The sequence below is a fragment of the Dioscorea cayenensis genome, unplaced genomic scaffold, assembly GCF_009730915.1.
Source record: "Dioscorea cayenensis subsp. rotundata cultivar TDr96_F1 unplaced genomic scaffold, TDr96_F1_v2_PseudoChromosome.rev07_lg8_w22 25.fasta BLBR01000441.1, whole genome shotgun sequence".
Lineage (NCBI taxonomy): Eukaryota > Viridiplantae > Streptophyta > Magnoliopsida > Dioscoreales > Dioscoreaceae > Dioscorea > Dioscorea cayenensis.
Genome location: NW_024086832.1, coordinates 39,563 through 61,164, shown reverse-complemented (window position 1 = coordinate 61,164; position 21,602 = coordinate 39,563). Strand labels below are relative to the sequence as shown.

Here is a 21,602-nt window from a genome sequence, read left to right as displayed (position 1 = left end):
TAATGGAAGGATTCATTTTTGAATGAAGTACTCTAACCGGCATTCCTATAATTGGTTCAATAGGTATTTATTTATTTATTTATATTTAGGGCTAGAATAATCACTATATTAATCTCATGAAAATAATTGTAGATATGAAAAAGTAAGAATTCAAAATGACCTCAACCCTCTCAATTCTTACATTTAAGAAGAGTTTTGACATATTTTATAACATATCAATTTTTAAAAAAATATAAAAAGAAGAGAAATTTTTTATTATTTTTTCTTTTTTATGGATATATGAATATATGTGTATAATATTTTTCTTCTGCTTTCGATTACTATGTCAATATGATCTGGGCTTTTGTTTATTTCGACAACAACAAAAAAATATTGATTATTTCTGGATTTTTGTTTTGTGGTTGACTTAAAATATCTCAAATTATAATACATAATATATATATATAAACATACACTATGGACAATAAAAAGCATCATCCTTATTTGTTTCTACGTTATCACTTAGAAACATTACAAAAGATTACAAAGAAAATGAAATAAAGCCAAAAGATAGTACATAAAGGAATCATTTTAGTTAAGGAAAAAAAAATAGTAGACAAATTGTGGATTCGAGCATAATCAAAATGCAAGGAAAAATATCTCGTTGACGATAAAGCAAGTCTTTTTATTTATAAAAATTAAGTTACACCATCTTTATTAGTCTCAAAGTAGATATTAATTAGCCCCTCCATTAAGTGGTAATTTATTTCAATCCTTTTAAGGGAAAAAGAAATGTAATGTGATATTACAATTTTTTTTCCCTAAAAATTTTTTTTAAGGTTTTTACATTTGATGTAAATGTTTATCTATATATTTTCAAATTTTTTTTTTACGATATATGGATAAATTATATGTTAGGGGTGTGCATATGGACAAGGTTTGATCATCTAGCGAGGGATGAATGGTTACTTTCCATCAAATATTAAATTTGAGATTTTTTTTAATATCTCACTTTTAACAGCAGCGTTAAGTATCACTGAGTTATTAGTTATTTGGTATTTTCAAAATATTTGAGTAATTTTTTATAAATATAATTTTTTTAATTTCAACTAATACCATATTAATAATATATTATTTTATATTATAGTTCCTAATTTTGTGCATCACTGATTCACTAACAAAATATTTCATCAAACATAATTTTAAATGGTTATCTCCTTTTGAATAAATTAAAAAAAATTATTTGGTGAATATTTTATTTGCATCATCAAATAAAAAATTAAAAGATAAATGAACGTGAATCTGACCTGATTAAAATCCTATCCAATAATACACCATCAAAATGTTATTTTATTTTATTTTATTTATTTAAATATCATGAAGCTTTGCACTTCGCGTCATATCCGAATATGATTTATTTTCATCAATTTATTAATGAATGTGAAGCTTTACCAAATAATTAATTAAAATAAATTAATTAAGTTCAAACTGACTTTGGATTTAATTTCTCTATTAAATCCAACATCATAAAACCAATGCCACGTGTTCTTACATCCATCGTCAATTTTCATCGAACGGCAGAAACTCGTTTGGATTTATCTCATCACCGATCTAAGCTTATCAACGCGTATCCGTCTACGTGGCAATCCTTTTATTGGTTGAATCCTTGAACAGCAAAACCCTTGTAAAATCAAAGCTGACCCCGAATACACGAGTGATCGATAAGCGGTGTTCCGCCACGTGTCGTTTCATTTTCAGTACCTTCACCATGAAGTTAACAAAAAGCAAAACCAAAATTTCTCACCCGAAAAAAGAAACCATCCAATAAAATCAACCCAAATCATCAAGTCATTCCATTTGTCCCCTCTTTTCCAAGTCTCATCAATAGAAACAAATATCAGATAAAGCGTAGTGGCATTTTGGTAATTTAGTTGAAGACAGTGCCCTTTTACAAAAGAAAGGCCTCAACGATGAGTCGTCGTCTCTTTGTGCATCATCTCGTCGGCAAAATCTCTCCGAGAGAGCTCTGCGCGAGCGGAAGAAACCCTCGATTCCGATGAAGCTCTTCAAGAAGCTCCGCGATCATGGCCGCTCTAGCGAGGTTCCCGGTTGCTCCCTCTTCGTCTACGCCCCCTCCGTTGTCTCCTTCTTGTGCCTCTGACCACCGTGCGGCGGCTGGTGGCGCGGCGGCCCCGGCTAACCCTTCTCCGCCGTCGCCGTCTGATGCTTCCCGGACTTCTCCGGCTGGTGACTTTATGATGTCTGAGGAGGAGTTTCAGGTGCAGCTAGCGCTGGCGATCTCGGATTCGGAGTTTAGGGATGATCCTGATCGGGATCAGATCCGGGCGGCGAAGCTTCTTAGCTTGGGGAAGCAGCGGATGGATCCGATTCGGGAGGAGGATGTTTCTGCCGATGTGCTTTCTCGTCGGTATTGGGTGAGTTTTTTTTTTACCTGCTCGTTTTGGAGCTTGAATTTTTCTTGTTTTAGTATCCGATTTAGGTTTGATTATGCTTAAGAACAGTAGGAAATTTAGAAATTGTGGTTTTGGAGAGGAATTGCGACTTTTTCTGAGAAATTAGGGTTGGCTTTGGCCGTTGGTAGAGTGATGAAAAGAAATTAGCCAACTTTACTCTTTATTGTGATTGATTTTTGTTGTGTCTGTTTACTTCCTTGTTTCTCAAATCTTTTTCCCATTCATGGATGCCAATAACCTTAGACAATCTATTTTACATGAGGGAACTCTACAATATCCATGGTTTTCATTGATGACCTGGGCCTTAGGACCATCCAATTTGTTTAAATGTGGATGCCTGACTAGTGACTACTTTTAACCCCCAGTCTGTTTCCACTATGATTAATAAAAGACCGTGTAATTAGTGGAGGATTTCATTTTTTCGGCTTGCTTGCCTGCATGTTTTGCAATCTAAAAAATCTTTTTCAATCTAATATTGTCTGTCTGGACTCATGTCTAATGCTTGAAAATCATCACTTTCATTTATAATATAACTATTGATGTTTTTGCTAATTGCATTTATTCCTTCAAGATAAGCTTTTGCCTTTTCATGTGTGATTTCCTGCACTTTCAAATCTTGTTTATGCCTTTGAATGTGATAATAATGTGCATATGTTATTCTTTAGTCTGTTATTTTTAATTAGTGTATTTCTATCTTCTGCTTCCAGGAATATAATATTCTTGATTATAAAGACAGAGTTTTGGATGGGTTTTATGATGTACTTGGGTTGTCAATTTCTGCAAATGAAGGAAAGATTCCGTCACTAGTGGCTCTCCAAAATGGAAATCTTGGTTTTGAAGCTATTGTTGTCAATCATGCTATTGATCATGACTTGGTTGAGTTAGAGCAAGTAACACAGTGTATATTGCTTGACTGCCCTGCTGAGGTAGGAATTTTAGTTCAAAGAATGTCTGAACTTGTAGCCGGGCATATGGGTGGCCCTGTAAAGGATGCTAGTATCATGTTAGCAAGATGGTTGGAGAATAGTACAGAGTTACGAACGTCACTACAAACAAGTGTATTACCTATTGGTTGCATAAAATTAGGCCTATCTCGCCATCGTGCTTTGCTCTTCAAGGTCAGGCATTGTACTATTTTAAAATGAGGTTTCTTTCATTATTATCACCACATTCTGGCACACTATCCATGTAATAAACCCCATGTTAATTAATCCCTTTTTCTTTATTACCTTGTTATGAAACCATACCCATGCAGGTCCTTGCAGACAAAGTTGGTGTTCCTTGCAAGCTAGTCAAAGGAAGCCAGTACACTGGGGTTGACGATGATGCTGTTAACATAATAAAATTAGATACCGGAAGGTGCGTGTTTATGTTTTTGAAGTAGTGTCACTCTTAGAGGATCAGTACCTGCTAAAAATAGTGAGCTCTTGTATAATAACATTTGGGGTTAACTCAGTTATTCTTGAAAGCTCTTTTTTTTTTAAAAAAAAAAGGTTATTGAGCTGTTGGTATTTTTTCATTTACCTATTAACGTTTTATGATTTCACAAATAATTTTTGAATTTGACAGCTTTTACCACTTGCTATAAGGACTTCTCTTAAATGCTGCTTATTTTGTGTATGCAGTTTCATAACAAGGAATCGTGCATAAGTATAACTATATATTTCCCCTTCATTTTTTTACCTCTTTTCTCAGAAGGGTTGAATTAATACTATTGCCTCTGCAAAAGTTTATTTGACTGAAACAGTTGTAATGTGTTGAAATGATGTGGCGTCTTCTTTTTCTTTTTTTCAGTATGATTGAAAAAAAGAAGGGATTATGTTAGTAATAAAGGAATTGTTGTTGAAATTGGTCACTTGTATGGTGAACTTTGGTTGTATTCGTATGAGTCATTCTTCTTGTCATTGTTAATGAAGACTTATGATACTTTTCACAACAAAAATTGTGGTGTTTTCTTATTCTCAATGCCTAATATCTTCTTTAACTGCTCTCTTCTTTTGTTCTTTTATTTTTTAGGGAATTCTTGGTTGATCTCATGGCGGACCCTGGCACTCTTATTCCAGCAGATGTACTGAGCATAAAAGATGTGCCCTTAAGTTCAGGTGATTCAAGACTCGCAGAAAACTTCAATTCCTGGGCCACAAATAAATCAGGGGGTGACTTATTGGGATCCAAACAGTTATATGAAAATGAATCTGGAGCTTCATCATTAGATAATAATATCTCAGATAAAAGGTCAAGGCATGAGGAGACAATACTAGTACCTTCTGTTGCAAGTAGTGGAATGTCATCCATAACAGTTGGTAGTAGTTCAAGTACAAATGCAAAGGGTTTGTCTTCTGATCAGCCAAATCAGTTCCCTTCAAAGCAGAAAGGCATTGCTGTATCACCTTTGGATGTTAATAATTCGATTAGTGAGAAACTCAGCATAGTATCAAGTTTACAGAATGCTGAAGATTCTAGAAACCTTTTTGCTGAGCTGAACCCTTTCCAAGAAATTGGAGTCAGAAAAACTTCTGGACCACCCAAAGTTACTGATAATAAAAAATATGAGTATCAGAGGCGCAGAGAAAGCATTGCCCCATTACCTGCAAGGCCTCAACAGCCATTGATTTGGAAAAATCGCCCTGCTTGCAATGAGGTTCCAAACACAAAGCAATATAAATTTGTGGAAGGAATTTTACCGAGAAAAGAGATAGGAATGAATGATCTTAATGCTTCCTCTTCTCATCAATCAACTGCAGATGGGAAGGCATTGCTTGATGGTTCTAGTGGAACTGGTAGCTCATTTGTCACTGGCAGAGATACTTCTGATAGTAAGAGGAATGGTGCCTTCAGTGCTGGTCGTCCTTCTGAGTTCAAAAAATTGAACATTTCCTCCGAATTACATCAAGATGGTAGGATGTATATTGGCCAAACTACTTCACAAGCTAATAAACAACTGAATCAACCATCAGAAAGAAAAAACAGAAATGAAGACCAGATGGCTTTGCAAAGCTCTGCTGAAATGAATGAACCAATAAATGACATTGAAAAACATGATCAGAAGAAGCACTTGGGTGATAGTTTTATGGGGACAGACATGTCATTGAAGAACCTAGAATCCTCTTCCTCTCCTTCGGAAGTGAGGTCAAGCAGACTTGATTCAATGCTTGATGATGTGGCGGAACCAGAAATCCCGTGGGAACACCTTGTCATTGGGGAAAGGATTGGATTAGGTACAATTTTGTTATTGATAATGAATGATTTCTTGTAGTTCTCTTTACATGGATGGGCAGATGCTCGTATTTAGGAATTTAAAACACCATCAAATTATATTTGATATATATCTAATCAGGTTAAATGCAGCCAATTTCATTCATATATATCAATTTACTATCAGGATCTAATAAAATCGTGAAGCCCTTATGTTTACAATTGTTAATTTTCCATTATCAGTGATTGGTGAGTTTCACATTGTTTACTGAAAAGGAGCAGATTACTCCATTTTTCTAGCAATATTTGCCTTTTAATGTGCAACATATTTTGCTTGAGAATTAATTATGTGTTGTTTTTGTTTCACTGAACAGGTTCTTATGGGGAAGTGTACCGTGCAGATTGGAATGGCACGGTGAGTTGTTAATTGCGATATCACTTGCACTCTTTATTATTAGAAATCTTCTTTGAGTTAAATAAAAACTATTTGAATTTTTCCAGTTCTGTTTTTAGAGTTCTTTTCTGCCTTTTTTTTCCCCAATAGTTAATTGGTTGTCTTATGGTTGACTATCCTCTAACTTTATTGTATAATAGATTTCTGACATATTGGGTCTAATATGTAAGAATTCTTATCTTTGATGCTTTGAGAGCCTATTACTATGAGATATCATGGTAATATTTAAGGATGAAAAGTGTTTTGACTGGTAGGCCTTTTTTCTTATAGTTTGGCCTTATTTTAGTAGGATATTGAGCTTTAACTTATGGGTTTTATGAGCTGCTTCCGGCAAAATGCTCAATGGTTGCAATTGAACATGTAGTAGATGTGCAATGTAAGGAATTTCAGTAATAGGGCTTGATGGTTTGAGTTGAGGATATTGATCACCAAACTGTTTGACATGACTTACAAATAGTTTTTTCTGTTAATTTTTTTTATATGCTGATTGATTTTGTTATGTTCCTATTTTTCCATTTAGGTCAATGGGGATAGAGTCCTATTGTTTGAGAGGATCAGTCATGAAGTTGTTTGATTATCGTTTGTATGAGGAAGTAGTACCTAATTGAGTTATTCAAAGATGAGATAGAGAGAAATTTTGTTTTTATAGGTTTGAATATTGTGTAGTGCATCTAACTGAAAGGAATATTTTGATTTTAGTATAAAATTTGCTGCAAGAAATTGATATTGGTTTCTGACTGGTAATGGAGTACACTTGATGTAATCGTTGCAAGAGGATGGAGGCTTCTTGATTATGATTATTTTAATAGTTTAAGTCTTGCTTTGTTTTTTTTTCCTATATGCTGTTCTTGGTCTGCATCCTTCATAGCATGTCCTTTGGCGGTGATCACCAGTGAAGCCATAAAACAAGTGAGCTTGTCTTAGTGAGAAGTGGTCTCCTTAATAAGTCATACAAACAACTAGCTACAGAAATACTGTATTGTCATTTATTTTATCCACTGCATAGCTGCTTTATGAAATGTTTGGGCTATTTTTGTGTTTAAAAGATGTTCTAGGTGATCCTACGAATTTTTATGTGAAGGATCTTTGCTTAATTATGTTATTTAATATATCTGTACTATTCTTACCTTGTTTGATTTTAAATCTGGACATCTTTTTGGTAAAAAGGATGTTATAATTTATCTGTACTGTATATGAATAATAGGAAGTAGCTGTGAAGAAATTCCTGGACCAGGATTTTGATGGAGATGCTTTGGACGAATTTCGGAGAGAAGTAAGTTGCTTGTTTTCTAGAGTAATCATTACATGATTTTATATTGCCACTTTATCTTTTGACGAGGGAGCTTTTATTTTTATGTGCCATTAGGTGAAAATAATGCGTAGGTTGCGGCATCCAAATGTTGTTCTTTTTATGGGTGCTGTGACTCGCCCTCCCAACTTATCAATTGTTTCAGAGTTTCTTCCAAGGTAAAAAGAGAATCCTCTTTTCCTTTAAATTGAACCAGTGAGTAATATGGAAGAAATCAATTTGCATATTCGTACTTCAAAAAAGTTAGCAATATCTTAAATTGGTTTCAATTTAGTCATTGGCATGAACTCAGATTTAATATGTTCCGACATTGTTTGTGCGCCTACTAATTGATTGCAAAGCATTTGTTCTTTTGGTTTTATATAAACTTTGTCCAAAATGGTCCTTATCTCACATGTGCACTGATAATTTGAAAGAGGGTTGTACCATAATCTTGAAAGCTCTAACAGAACACTCCCACCTCCACATTTTAGATTTCATGACAGAATCTAGCAATGAACTTTGAAGCAGAGCTGTATTCAACATCTATTGTTTGAAGGCAATTGAGCTTCATCCTGTCATTTGGTTTTGTGCTCAATGGACGAAGCCCATCCTTTTCTCGTGTTTTTTTACAAATTCTTGCACTTTGGGGTTTTAGAGGAACTGTATGGTTTTGCATCTGTATTTGGTTAAGTTACCAGTGTATTTTTTTTTAACCTTTCTCCTTTTTCTACATGAAACAGTGCAGCTTGAACCTAAAGTTTTACATATGTAATTCTCCAAACCTATCGACATAATCAACCATATCTTATTAGGTTTCATGCTATTCAGAGCAGATACTAGGGTGGACTTTTTTGTTATTTGTGTTATATAACAAGAATTGAACATCAGGGAAGCCATCTGATGTGCATGGGCTTGTAGACTTAAAATTGGGGGAGCAAATAATGAAGTATTTGAAGGGTATAAAGTTTGATGCAATGTTTTAAAGGATACATAGGTATTTATGGAGTTTTGAGATGTATTAATACAAAAAAAAGAAATTATTTGTTGATTTTACTTTTAGAATTTCAAATTGTGCCAGCACAATATTTTTGGATGATGGAAAAGTCTTTTTTTGCTCCTTTCATGACTTTGACTTAAATGCAACTTGATCTATCAGAGGAAGTCTGTACAGAATTCTTCACCGTCCAAATAGTCAAATTGAGGAGAAGCGAAGAATCAAAATGGCCCTTGATGTGGTATGTTTAAATTTTTTTTCATAATTTCTTGATTGGAAGTCTTGTGTGAAGCGATCCTCTGTGTTGTCCCACAGGCCAAGGGCATGAACTGTTTGCACACCAGCATACCAACAATTGTCCATCGTGATCTGAAATCACCAAATCTGTTGGTTGACAAGAACTGGACTGTGAAGGTATTTTAATTTTGCTAACCTTGAATACATGGAAAGGTTTTGGAACTTCTGCTTTTAATATGAAGGATAACTATTAAGGTAATTCAGAAAGTAACAGCAGAATATTCCTTGTCCAAAATTTAAAACTGTCTCAAACTGATTGAGTTGTGCACTTTCAGCCATAGTTGGTAGAATAATAATTAAGGTTACTTGTGTTGGTTCATTGGTTATGCACCTAATTAGAGCTAAGAGGCCCCTTCTAAATTATGAGTATAGCCCTTTCCTATGAATACTGGTCAAAATATTGGGCAAGTTCAAGTTGTTCCTTTTGACCATAGCATCATCCTTAGTTTTCCTTTATGCAGTGTGATCTATTTAGGAAGCCAATATATATAATCTAATGTCACATACAGAATCCATGCCAAAAGCTTATTTATGTATGTTTGGGAAAGGTAACCTCTTTAAATGTTGGAATAGAATAATAAATATATATCATCCTTAATTTTCTTGATCAACTGTTACTTTATTAGTTCGCATTGATTGCATTCTGATATCAGTGTAATGCAGGTCTGTGATTTTGGCCTCTCAAGGTTGAAGCACAGCACATTTTTATCATCAAAGTCAACCGCTGGAACAGTGAGATCTAGTCTTTGCTCCACTACATTTAGGAAATTATTATTTCTAGTCTGTTGAACTCCTCACATTTAACTATCTAAATCTCTGTCCTTATTCTGTTTTAGCCTGAATGGATGGCACCAGAGGTGTTGCGCAATGAACCATCAAATGAGAAGTGAGTTCCTATATTAAAACCTTATTTTTTTTTTGTGTTGGCAAGAGAGTTGTCGCAACAGCTAATAAGACGGAAACAACACACATTGAGCAAACAGAAGTAAACTAAAGAACAATGAACAAGTTAAACACAACATATGATAAATTAAAAATGAATTATCTATAGTTTACTTCCGTTATATTATCTATGATATATCTATAGTTATCTATAGATATGCTTATCTATAGTTACATTTAAGCACCTTATTATTTCCTAGACACTTTGCATTCTTTGATGTGTTTGTTAACTTGAGCTGTTCTCTTGCAATGCTTAACACCTTCAATTGTCTTTCTCTATTCATCATCTCATATATATATATGCATGGCCTCCAATCCCAGGTGTGATGTGTACAGCTTTGGAGTGATATTATGGGAACTGGCAACTCTGAGGATGCCTTGGTCTGGTATGAACCCAATGCAGGTGGTGGGTGCTGTTGGCTTCCAGGATCGCCGTCTAGAGATTCCAAAAGAGGTTGATCCTCTCGTAGCCAAAATAATCTGGCAGTGCTGGCAAAAGTAAGCACACTATATATTAATAATGATATGAACTATTCATACATAACATCTAAGGTTGACTATATTTATATATATGTATTGTAGAATTGTACTAACTCTGTTTTGTTCTCAACCTTTGCTTTTTGTGAAATGAACATGCAGAGATCCAAACTTACGGCCTTCCTTTGCGGATCTCACAACAGGTCTCAAGTCTTTACAACGGCTTTGTTGTCCCTGCTTATCAGGATGTGCAAAACCCACCTTTGGCACAAGAAATATCAGTAAACACAACGCCTTGAACATACTAAATGGTATATAAGCTTTAAGCTAAGACTATCCATCCGTTTATTACTTTTTGTAGTGCTTAGTAGTGCCCTTAAATCAGGAGATGTGAAGTGTAATGCTAGTTTAGTTTGCCTTTTGGGCTAGAGCAAAAATTAATGCCCATTTGGCCTGTGTCTATGGAGACTGTACAGGAATGCTCTTTATGTCTATTCAGTATATATTGGTACTTGTAAGTCCGAAGAACTTGCAGTGGCTTGTAGGAGTTTCTTAGGGTGTTTTCTTTGCTTTGTACCCAATTGAAAACCAGGGATATTATATAGACGAAAATGGGAAGACCTTATGCCTGATTGTGAGGAAAGGGAGTGGTGCCCGGGTTGAGTGTAATTAAGTTGTGTAAATAATAGTGACGATACTTTGAGTTGTTGAAAAATGTGGTCTCTGGAATCTTTAAGAACTAGATTCCATTTCCTGATTGAATGAATGAATGAATGAAATGAAAAGGAGAATATGACATTGTTATATTGGTGCCTGCAGTACTCTTGCTGGAATTATATCTATATATGTTAAAGTGTTAATGTTCTTGCTGTGCCATTTGATTTGTGAATATTTTCATCTGACAATGGTTTTTATTAAGCTTCATGCAAACTAATGCACTGTCTACTCTGTTTTCATTGTTGTGTTTTGTCAAAATGTTTGAACCTTAAGGTCTTCAAGGAAAATTTAAAACAGGAAAATTTGCCAAGCAATGGAAAGGTCTTGTAAATCTATCATCTATCCAAAATAAATAGATAATGTTACAAATGAAAAACACCAGCCAAATGGTTAAATAAAGATTTTGATAACGGAGGTGACATTTGACAACAGGGAGCTGTTTGGTTATGTGACTTAATAAATAATTCTTTAATGGTCAGACAACAAGTGAAGAATTCTGTTTGAGAAAAACTACTCAATGTGTGATGAGCAATTCAATCATATAATAAATAAATATTGATGAGTATGACATAATTTTTCAGCTGTCCAAATTTTGCTTCGTTGAATTGTTAGCTCAAAATTATGCCTTGCCAAACTGATCCGCTCTTGTTCCCTAATCTGGATTCAACTTGCGAATTTGTTAATGCTCTTTAGCAGCATTTGTGAAATCAAAGCTTTGATTGATCATCAGGTTGTTGGATCTTCAGAGAGATTGATCATGTGGTTCTCGTTCTCCTCAAGATGTTGAGTACTTGCTACTCTTTTCTCAAAGACGCTCCATGCTCTTCATTTCCACTGGCAAGCTAGCAACTCATTTGCCTACACCTGCAGAAAAAACAATAAAAGAAATAAATAACAGGAATATACATATATATATATATATATATATCATATCACACTTATTAGAAATGTGTCATGAATATCTCAGCAAAATAATTGAACTCTAAATAAACAAAACAACACAAAATTGTGATAGAAACATCACCTTATCATAAACTGCTGTAACAAAAAACCCAATGCTCCTTTAGTATTCCAGTATTAAACTTTTGATCCTCGAACAAGTTTGCCTTGGCTTGATGAGTAGAATCTTGCTATCACTACCGAAAAAATAAAGAATCTCCACGCATCATGATCTTAATGAAAACTCTTTTTTGAAGTGCCAAAGCCTCCTCTTCCATAAATAGCTTTACCAACTGTAGCAACACATTTATCAATTAACACCTTTTGCCTTTGTTTTGCTCATTAACCTGCCAAAAGAAGAAGAGAGAGAGAATACACACAATTACAATAGTAACACCAAAAACAAAGTTAGGTCTGAAAGCCCCTCATTTTAGATCATTTTGTACATTAACAAAACTAAGGCTTTCAAAGTTTGACAAAGTCCACAAGTAATCCTTAGCAATATGCAAGTGAAAATAACAAATAAACAATATTTTACATATATATATATATATATATGTTTCCACCATGCTAACAAAGCACAACTTACTTGAAAATATAGTTTGAATGAAAGATACAACCCAATGATTAATGTCTTCAATCGATCAACTTTCAAGCTAGACTTCACTTAGAAAATACAAAAGATAATAATGGTAAACAAACCTCAAACTTGGAAACCAAATAATAATGTCTTCACATCGGCATAAATAAAAAACCAATCAAAGAGTTTCAGATTTGAGAAGAAAACCAGAAACAACACGAGCAATCCAGAGCATAATTGCACAGTAACTTTGGTAGATCACTGATTAATTGCGAAGAGAAATTGTAGTTCTGAGAAGCTTTTGGAGATGTAAAACCCCGGAAATTAAAGACCTGTCAAATGGATGACATGATTTCTCAATGTTATAAGTTGCACATTGAATCTGAAAATAAAAAAAAGATAAGAAAAAAGAAGAACATTTTCTACTAATAAATATTGATCTTACTTGGTTTGAGCATGAGATGATCTCTAACTTGTGCAGACAGAAACATAGAAAACTCAAAGGCCTTTCATTTACTTCCACTAGTCGTGCCTTCATTAGGGTTCTTGTCCTGTAAAGACAAGAATATTCAACAAATTAATCATTCTTAATAAGGTAATGTTCCTAGTTTTAATTACATACTTGTACATATTCTTCCATGCTTCCAACATTGTCCATGCTTTTAATAATAATTCAATTATTATTGGTGTTATAATGGGTGCATACTATAGATAAACTATATATATACTAACATTCAAACATGGATTATAAGGTAGGGAAAGAGGCATACATATGCCCAATTAATAAATGCCCGCTTCCAAAGTGAGATCTTATTGAGTTAATAATACAGAGACAATAAATTTTAAGCTCTTTATATATATCTTTAAAGAACTCAGAATGAATAGTAAAAATGAATTCTATAATTTAAGAAAAAAAACCTTCTATAATAGCAATTGATTAATAATTAAAAAAATTATATTAATAACTTGATTTAACATTCGTGAATGCACAGTACATGTGAAGAAGTTGGAAATAATAAAAGAAAACATGAAACTTACCATTCTGAAACGTGGCAGAATGTGAGATGGGATGGTGGCATCATCCCACTCTAAGCTTTCCCACCATTCTCTCTTACAATCAATCAATATCATTCTTTGATTGTTGTTGTTAATGCCACTCTTGAATGGTAACTTCTTTAGATTAAGACATTTATACACTATAAGCTGTGAAAGTCGAGGGAAATCCAATGCAAAATTGCTTATGCTCACTAATTTTGGTAGCTTTATTAAAAGTATATCTTTCAGAGCAGGGAATGTTGGGCAGTGTTCTGAGACTTCTTGTTGTTGGATTTCTCTCTCCTCCTCGATGTAAACCAATGTTTTTATCTCCGCACAATCACATAGTGCAAGGCTTGAAAGTTGAGGGAAATCCAATGCAAAATTGCTTATGCTCACTAATTTTGGTAGATTAGTTATCTTTAGAAATTCCAATGCAGGGAATGTTGGGCGGTGTTCTGAGACTTCTTGTTGTTGAATTTCTCTCTCCTCTTCCATGTAAAACAACATTTCTATCTCTGCACAATCTTCTATATGTAAATAATATAGACATGGGAGATGCAGGACCCAAGCTAAATTATCCAAATTACATCCTATTATATATAACCACTTCAACACATGAAAACATTCTGGAGGCGATAGATTTTTCCAAATAATGTTTGCCAGTTTTTTGACATCACTTATAGAGAGGTATTTGAGATGACTCCCACTTCCATTCATCACAATCTGGTCAAGCTGTGGGCATGATTCAATTTTTAGTTCTTGCAAGAATCCATGATTTTTGCAACTTAAAGTGTCAAATGAAAGAGAGATGATATCCAAATTGTATAGCCAAAGCCGAGTAGTTGGCAAACATGAGAGTTGTTGGAGAACCTCTTTTGATATATACTACTCGCATTCCTATGGCTTTGACGTGTTTCTTCAATTTCTTTAACTGTTCTAGGTCTACCCATCCTGATGGAAATATGTCAATGACCTTCAACATCTGTAATCTTGACATGAGATCCTCCACCTTGCCAAGCCTCTCCAAATGGTTGCATATCAGATATTGCAATTTCTTTAAATATACCAACTCCTTTGGAAGCGATGAGATATTTGTCCTTGAAATGTTTAGGTATTGTAAATTAACTAAACATTTGATGTCCTTTGGAAGCTCTTTGATACCAGTTCTTTCAAGACTCAAATATGTCAAATTTGGCATCCGTCTGAGAAATCCTTCAGGAATATTTTCCAAATTATGATTATTTTTAATCATTAAACACAACAAATCAGAACACTGATGAGGCAAACTTGGAAAAAGCTCCACCTGGCCTTCTATAATCACTCGGTTCGCGAATCTCCAATTTTCTGCATTGATTGATGCTATGTTATTTGTCACTATCCATTTATTCATGTTTTCCCCACAGTCTGATGCTATCCACCATGCCATCTCATAAATTACATCATGTGAACTCACATCAACATCATCATCAGGAGAATACCGCAATAAACATGATTCCTCTAGCTTCTTAATTAAAGATCTGCCTTGCTGTACGATAAGCCTGCTGTAAATTGTCAAAATTACCAACCAGGCCTAAACCCATCCATAATTCCAACCAATCAACTTTAAAATATGACCATCGCAAAATGGAAGCACACAAGAAACACTCCTGAATATTTCTAGGTAGATTATCATAACTGAATTTCAAAATCTGAAGTAATGATTTCTGCCCACCTTCAATACCTGAAATTTTTAGTGAGCTCAAAATATCATCCCACTCTTGGACAGTATTTCTGTTAGACATGGCCTTACCGACCACTTGCAGAGCAAGTGGCAAACCACCACACTTCTCCATCACTTGCCAAGCTTTTTCTTTCAACTTTTCATCTGACTCAATAACTGCTTGATTAACATTGTGCTTGAAAAGAGCCCATGCTTCATCTGGTTCCATGCATTCCACTTTAATTCTTTTGCTTGCCTCCATCCGGGCACACACATCTTCTGACCGAGTAGTGAACATCACTTTATATTTGTATGGTTTGGTAGAACCATTATCGTCCATATAAGGATTGATAATTCCAAGACCAACAAGGTTTACTGGCTTCCATATATTATCCAAGAGCAATACAATGTTCTTAGTTTTCAGGGCTTTGAAGATGTCTTGTTGACCAGCAGAATCAGGGGACAAATGCAATTGTTTAGCAATCTCTTTCCGAAGTTCTTCCAACTGAGTATTTTGTGAAGATTCGATAAACAGCACATGATCAAATCCCATGTTTGCATCATCATCTGACAATGAATGATTGATTTTTTTCAAGAGTGTGGTCTTGCCCACACCCCCCATGTCTCATATGCCAATTATATCGTTTGTTGCCTCTGCCAGGTAACTGCAAGCAACATTAAAGTTGGAGACGATTTTTTCCCCCACTATTTTAGATGATTCAGAGACTGGTTCAGGCTGTGGTATGTCGGTAAATTTGATTTCTGGCTGTGTTGTTGTCAACTTATCTATCTTCTCTTTCAACTTGACTGCATTCCTGCCAACCTTATAGCTTGAAACACAATTTAGAGAATAAGAACATCCTGGAACACAATTACCTTTCCGATATTTATCCAATAATCGTTCTACCTTGTTATCCTTTTCTTTAACCTGTTCAAAACCAATTCAAATGGTGTCATTAGAAATCTTTGTGGCAGCACACCTTACTTTTTCTATAATATAACAAACTGAAAAACACAAAAAAAAAATAAAAATAAATAAATAAATATATAATTGGATAAACAAACATAAAAATTCTATAATGTAATAATATATATTATCTTGATTTATAAGTAACCAAAAAAAAAAGGAAAGAAAAAGTCATTCTATACTACGCTATGATAGAAGAATCTTTACATCGCGAAGCCAGTCTTTAACTTGATGTTGATTATTGAGTAGTTTCCCGTTGTGTTGAGGATCATCAAGCTTTCTCTGAACATCCTCCTTCGTCGCCATGAGATGTTTCAATGCGTTCTCCAAATTATTAAGTTTCTTTTTGGTGCGGAACACATAGCTAATGTCCTGACGCGTAACATAGCTTTGAATGCAAGAACACAAACAACTCACTGGATCCTGCATATTTCTCAAAATCAATACAAGGATTGAAAACACAGAACCAAGCTCTCTCTCTCTCTATCTCCCTCTCACAAGCCACTGTTATGATTTATGAGTTCTTACTTCTTACAAGTAATGGCATTCAATCTTGTTCCTCAAATCTAAAAATAATAATGTAAATAACAAATGATTCCTTCAGTCTTATTATCACTGAAAAAATAGTACGCACATGTGCTTGACATCTAGTTTTATCATTTTAAAAATAAAATAAGCACTTGTTGTTTTTTAACTTTAGAATAATAAACTCAATAGTACACGGTACACACGTGGCTTGTCAGTCCTTTTGTATGACGCTTTTAATTCATGACAGTGAGTCATTAATGTGCTTGCTGGACTATCTTGTTTTGCGCTCATTTATTATTTATGGTTGGAGCTGGAGGTTTTCATAATAAATCATTAACTTTGGATGTTGTTTAGTTAGAATAAAATTTTATTTAATTTTTTATCACATTATCAAAATTTAACTTGAAGATGGGAAAAATAAAGATACTATGATTAAAAAAACAAAATAAATAAATAACAGAGCTATTCTTAAGCGAAAAGCTACTCAGTATATCAGTATATGGTAAAGTAGAATTAAATTAAATACTAAAAAAAAGAATTAATCACACAAAGCATAAAAAGCTGAAGCTGTCTCAACGTTTTTTTTTTTAAAAACTAAAAAATAAAAGCCAAAAAAGACAGGAATTAATTTCTAGCTTGACCAGTGTTTGGTAATATATATATATATATATATATATATATATATATATATATATATATATATATATATATATATATATATAGTTACTCTTAATTTTATCCCTTCAATTTCTTTCCTTCTAAACTTTAATTTGGGGAGGACATTTGGTAATTCTTAATTGATTAACATGTCATATATTTATCCCTTAAAAATTTTCTATACAAAACTTTTACTTCCGCCCATCCATTTTATTAATCTATCTTATCTAATTCACATTAAGTAAGAAAGTCTATTTTATCTAAATTTTATAAAAAATTATATTAATTTTTCAAAATTACTCTTATTTATAATATGATTTAATAACATATGTATTTGAATATAATTTATTGAAAGTTGTACAACTACATTAAATATGAAAAGTAAATTTTAAAAAAAAACTAGTATTTAATATCTCATAAATTTTCTAAATAGATAACTAAATAATTCCAAAGAAAAACCCTAAAATGAAACAAGTAAAAAAAATTGGAGGGAGTATTTTGGGTGGACATTTGATATCTCTTTACACTATGGGCATGTTTGGATTCAAGGATTGATCCCCAAGGATTGGGGATCAATCCTTGTGGCATGTGCATGCCCATGTTTGGGCATGCACCTAGGGATATGGGAAGGGATTGATGGGGGATTGTATGCCCCTCAACCCCTTCATGCTCATCCCCCTCATTTTTGGGGGGATTGAGCATGCCTTGATGATGTAATTACCTTTTAACCCTTTATAATATTATATTTATTTAAATGTTAATGATTTACATTGTATTTATACATTATATTTATATTGTATTTACATCGTATTGGATGAAAATTAAGAAATGACATGTTATACATTGTATTTATTTTTAAAATATTAAAATTATTTATATTTTAGTGATTTAAAAATAATTAAATTTGAACATTTATTTATTTTAAATAAAAATAATTAAATCGTATTCATCAATTAAAATGTATAAATTTAAAATTTTTATTTAGAAAGATGGATAACTCATTTATTTTTTTATAGAAAGTTGGACTGTTTAATAATAATTGTTTCTTTTTACAAGGATATATTATTTAATTAAAGATATTAAAGGGGATAAAAAGTAATTTTACTAAAGATTTTTCTCCTATTCTCTATCTTATTCCATTACCCAGTCATCCATTGAGGGCGTTACTTTTGTTCACATCCCGTCAAGCACTTCCTGTTTTATATTCACATCACTACCCCATATCACATCTCATCCCCATCGTATTTCCATTCCCTCTAAGTAGTGAGGGAAATTCTAAATCCTCAAAACCCAAATAATTTCCAATTGAAACAGGCAATTATTTTCCACCCACTCAAATTAATGTGATGATCTCAAAACCTAGATCAAAATATTTTATTAAAAAAATAAATCATGCGCATTTCCATAAATAATCACTGAAATGCATATTTTAGAAATTAATTAAAAAGTTACAATATTAAAAAATGCTTTTTTTTATAACTTAACTTTTTTCTAAAATTATTATTACTTTTTTAAAACATATCAATTTTTATAAAACATATTTATTTTAAAAATTATTATCAAAATAGAAAGCATTACACATTTTTAAACCTAATTTCTTCTAATTTTGTTAAAACTTATTTGCTTTAATTTATTTTTAGATTTATTTAGATAATATATATTTTTTAATATAGGTTTTCCCTCATAATTATTTTTTTTTAAAGAAAAGGATAACTTGAGAAATATAAATGAGGTAAAGTAATGAACCGATGGATAGAAAGTTTGACCTTAGGAGGCATAACACATGCTCATAGGCTGTTGATGTAAACAACCTTGTAGACTTGTAGTATAGAATTAAATGCCTAGTTTGGAGTATAAATATGTAATTTGAAAGCAAATATTTTAAACTAACAAACATGTTATGAAAAATAAAAATCATAAATAAATAATTATTTCTTAAGTTACCGCCTTTTTAAAAAATTATTAAAAATGAGAAGTAAATTAAATAATCTATATAATCAGAATAAATTTTAAAATAAATTAAACGAAACAGGTTTTAAGCAAATTAAAAAATAGATTTAAAAATATGAAAAATACTTTCTATTTTAATGATATTAATTTTAAAATAAACTTTTTTCAATAATTAATTAGTTTTTTAAAAAACTATTTTAAAAAAATTAAGTTAAAAAGCAAAAAAAAAACATTTAAATACGTATAAAAAAAGGATGAAAGTGAAAAAAAAGTATTATGTTGTTTTAAATTATAAAAATTGTCTAGATGCACATTAAATACGTATGCGATGGCTCTCGAGCCATTTAAATAATTCTAAAAAAACTAAAGATGCGCTACGAAAAGCCCTAAAATTAGTCAATCATTCATAACAAATTAAATTATTAGTAATAAACAAATAGTCCTCTAAAGTTAAGGTATTTTTCTAAAAAGTCTTCTCGACGAGTTATTTTTTTAGAGCCTTTCTGCCTAAAGATGATTGATGTTGACATAAAAGGTATCGAAATTTTAGTTAACAAATTTATCACAAAAATTTGTATTAAATAATCAAAGAGAAAAAGATAATTTATTAATTATAATACAAAATAAAACACACTTATATATTGCTTAAAAATTATAATTTTTAAAAATTTGTGTTTTCATATTCAAATATATTCTTTAGAATTAATTTTTTAATAAATTAAAAAAATTACATAATTTTTTTAAAATAAAATTTGGCTTAAATAACCAAAGGGAAAAGATAATTTATTAATTAAAAAACAAATAAGGGATTTAAATTAAAAAAACACACACATATATTTTTTTAAAAGTTATTTAAAAGTTTAATAAATTTTAAAACACTAATAATTTTTTAAAAAATTAGTTAAAAAAACCAAAGAATAAAAGTCAGATTTATTGATTATAAAATAATTAAAGTAGGGTTAAAATCGCAAAAAAATCATGATTTTTCATTTAAAAATGCTTGAGTTAAGCATTTCCGATCAGTATTGGTCGGTAGGGTCGTTACGATCACCCATGTATGATGATGTGATGGTCTTGAGTAGTTTTGAAAATTAAATATATATATATATATATATATATATAGGGCCAAGCTATTAAAAAGCCTATCGCTCATTTTAATGGAATTTGTTTCCCAAGGCAAAGTTTTTTTCCAACAAAAATACTCCACCAAACATGGCAAGCAAATTCCCATGTGTTACATTTTAGGGAAAATACCCAACTTTTTTATGTATCAAACACTACCTTAAGATTGGAAGTTTCCATAATAAATCTATATTTTTAGGTGTTATTGGAATAAAAAAAATCTATTATTTCGTTTTGCATCACAAAATTAAATTTGAACTTCTATTAGAAGTTGGAAAAAATAAAACTAGTATGATAAGACACAAAATAAATAAACAAATAAATAAACAATAGAACCATTCTTAAAGACAAAGTAGTGGAAGTAAATTAGAATTAAATTAAATACCATCCAACAGAATTAATGCTCAATTTCTTCATTCAAATCAAGCAATATATAAAAACACAAGTTATGGGCTTGTTTTTTTTCCCCCAAATATTATAATATTTTAAATTATTTATATGACTGTGCATGAATAACATTATTTATGAAAATACATAAATGGTATACAAACAATACACAATATATCATAGGGTCCGTTTGGTTAGAGGGAATGAAAATATGAAGATGGGGATGGAGATGGAGAAGGGGAAAAGGATGGGAATATAAAATAGAGAAGGGGGATTGGGGATGAAAACAAAAGTAATATTTGGTTGGAAGGGATGGGATAGGAATAGGATAGAGAATAGGAAATTTTTTTGATAAAATTACTTTTTTACCCTTTAATATTTTAATTAAATAATAAATCTTGTAAAAGAAACCATTATTATTAAATAGCTATAATTTCTATAAAAAAAATTTAAATGAGTTATCCATTTTCTAAATAAAATTTTAAATTTATACATTTTAATTGATGAAGACAATTTAATTATTTGTATTTAAAATAAATAAATATTCAAATTTAATTATTTTTAAATCACTAAAATATATATAATTCTAATATTTTAAAAATGAATACAATGTCTAACATGTCATTTCTTAAGTTTCATCCAATACAATGTAAATAAAATATAAATACAATGTATAAATACAATATAAATCATTAAAATTTAAATAAATATAATATAATAAGGGGTAAAAATGCCATTACCCCGTCAAGGCATGCTCAATCCCCCCAAAATGAGGGGAATGAGCATGAAGGGTTTGAGGGGCATGCACTCCCCTCTCATTCCCTTCCCATGTCTTTTGGTGCATGCCCAAACATGAGCATGCACATACCACAAGAATTGATCCATAATTTTTGGGGATCAACCCTTACATCCAAA

General features: G+C 32.0%; 3 protein-coding genes across 3 annotated transcripts; 1 reads left to right on the top strand and 2 right to left on the bottom strand.

Annotated features, from left to right (window-relative positions):
• Positions 1–1,948: 1,948 nt before the first annotated feature.
• LOC120254419 (serine/threonine-protein kinase EDR1-like) lies at positions 1,949–10,909 on the top strand. Its single transcript, XM_039262534.1, is given in 14 exon segments — positions 1,949–2,414; positions 3,161–3,571; positions 3,709–3,812; positions 4,470–5,671; positions 6,023–6,063; positions 7,307–7,375; positions 7,469–7,569; positions 8,550–8,628; positions 8,703–8,801; positions 9,348–9,416; positions 9,521–9,570; positions 9,948–10,124; positions 10,266–10,329; positions 10,331–10,909. Coding segments are annotated over 14 exon segments (2,889 nt in total). The 5' UTR covers positions 1,949–2,063; the 3' UTR covers positions 10,403–10,909.
• A 1,125-nt stretch (positions 10,910–12,034) lies between these two features.
• Positions 12,035–14,252, bottom strand: LOC120254420 (disease resistance protein RPS2-like). Its single transcript, XM_039262535.1, has 3 exons — positions 13,378–14,252; positions 12,462–12,721; positions 12,035–12,106 (listed from the first exon to the last, which is right to left on the bottom strand). Exons 1-2 carry the CDS (start codon positions 14,092–14,094, stop codon positions 12,605–12,607), a joined length of 834 nt encoding a protein of 277 aa, XP_039118469.1. The 5' UTR covers positions 14,095–14,252; the 3' UTR covers positions 12,035–12,106; positions 12,462–12,604.
• A 630-nt stretch (positions 14,253–14,882) lies between these two features.
• On the bottom strand, positions 14,883–15,698 carry LOC120254423 (disease resistance protein UNI-like). The gene has a single exon (XM_039262538.1). It carries the CDS (start codon positions 15,696–15,698, stop codon positions 14,883–14,885), a length of 816 nt encoding a protein of 271 aa, XP_039118472.1.
• Between the last annotated feature and the right edge of the window lie 5,904 nt (positions 15,699–21,602).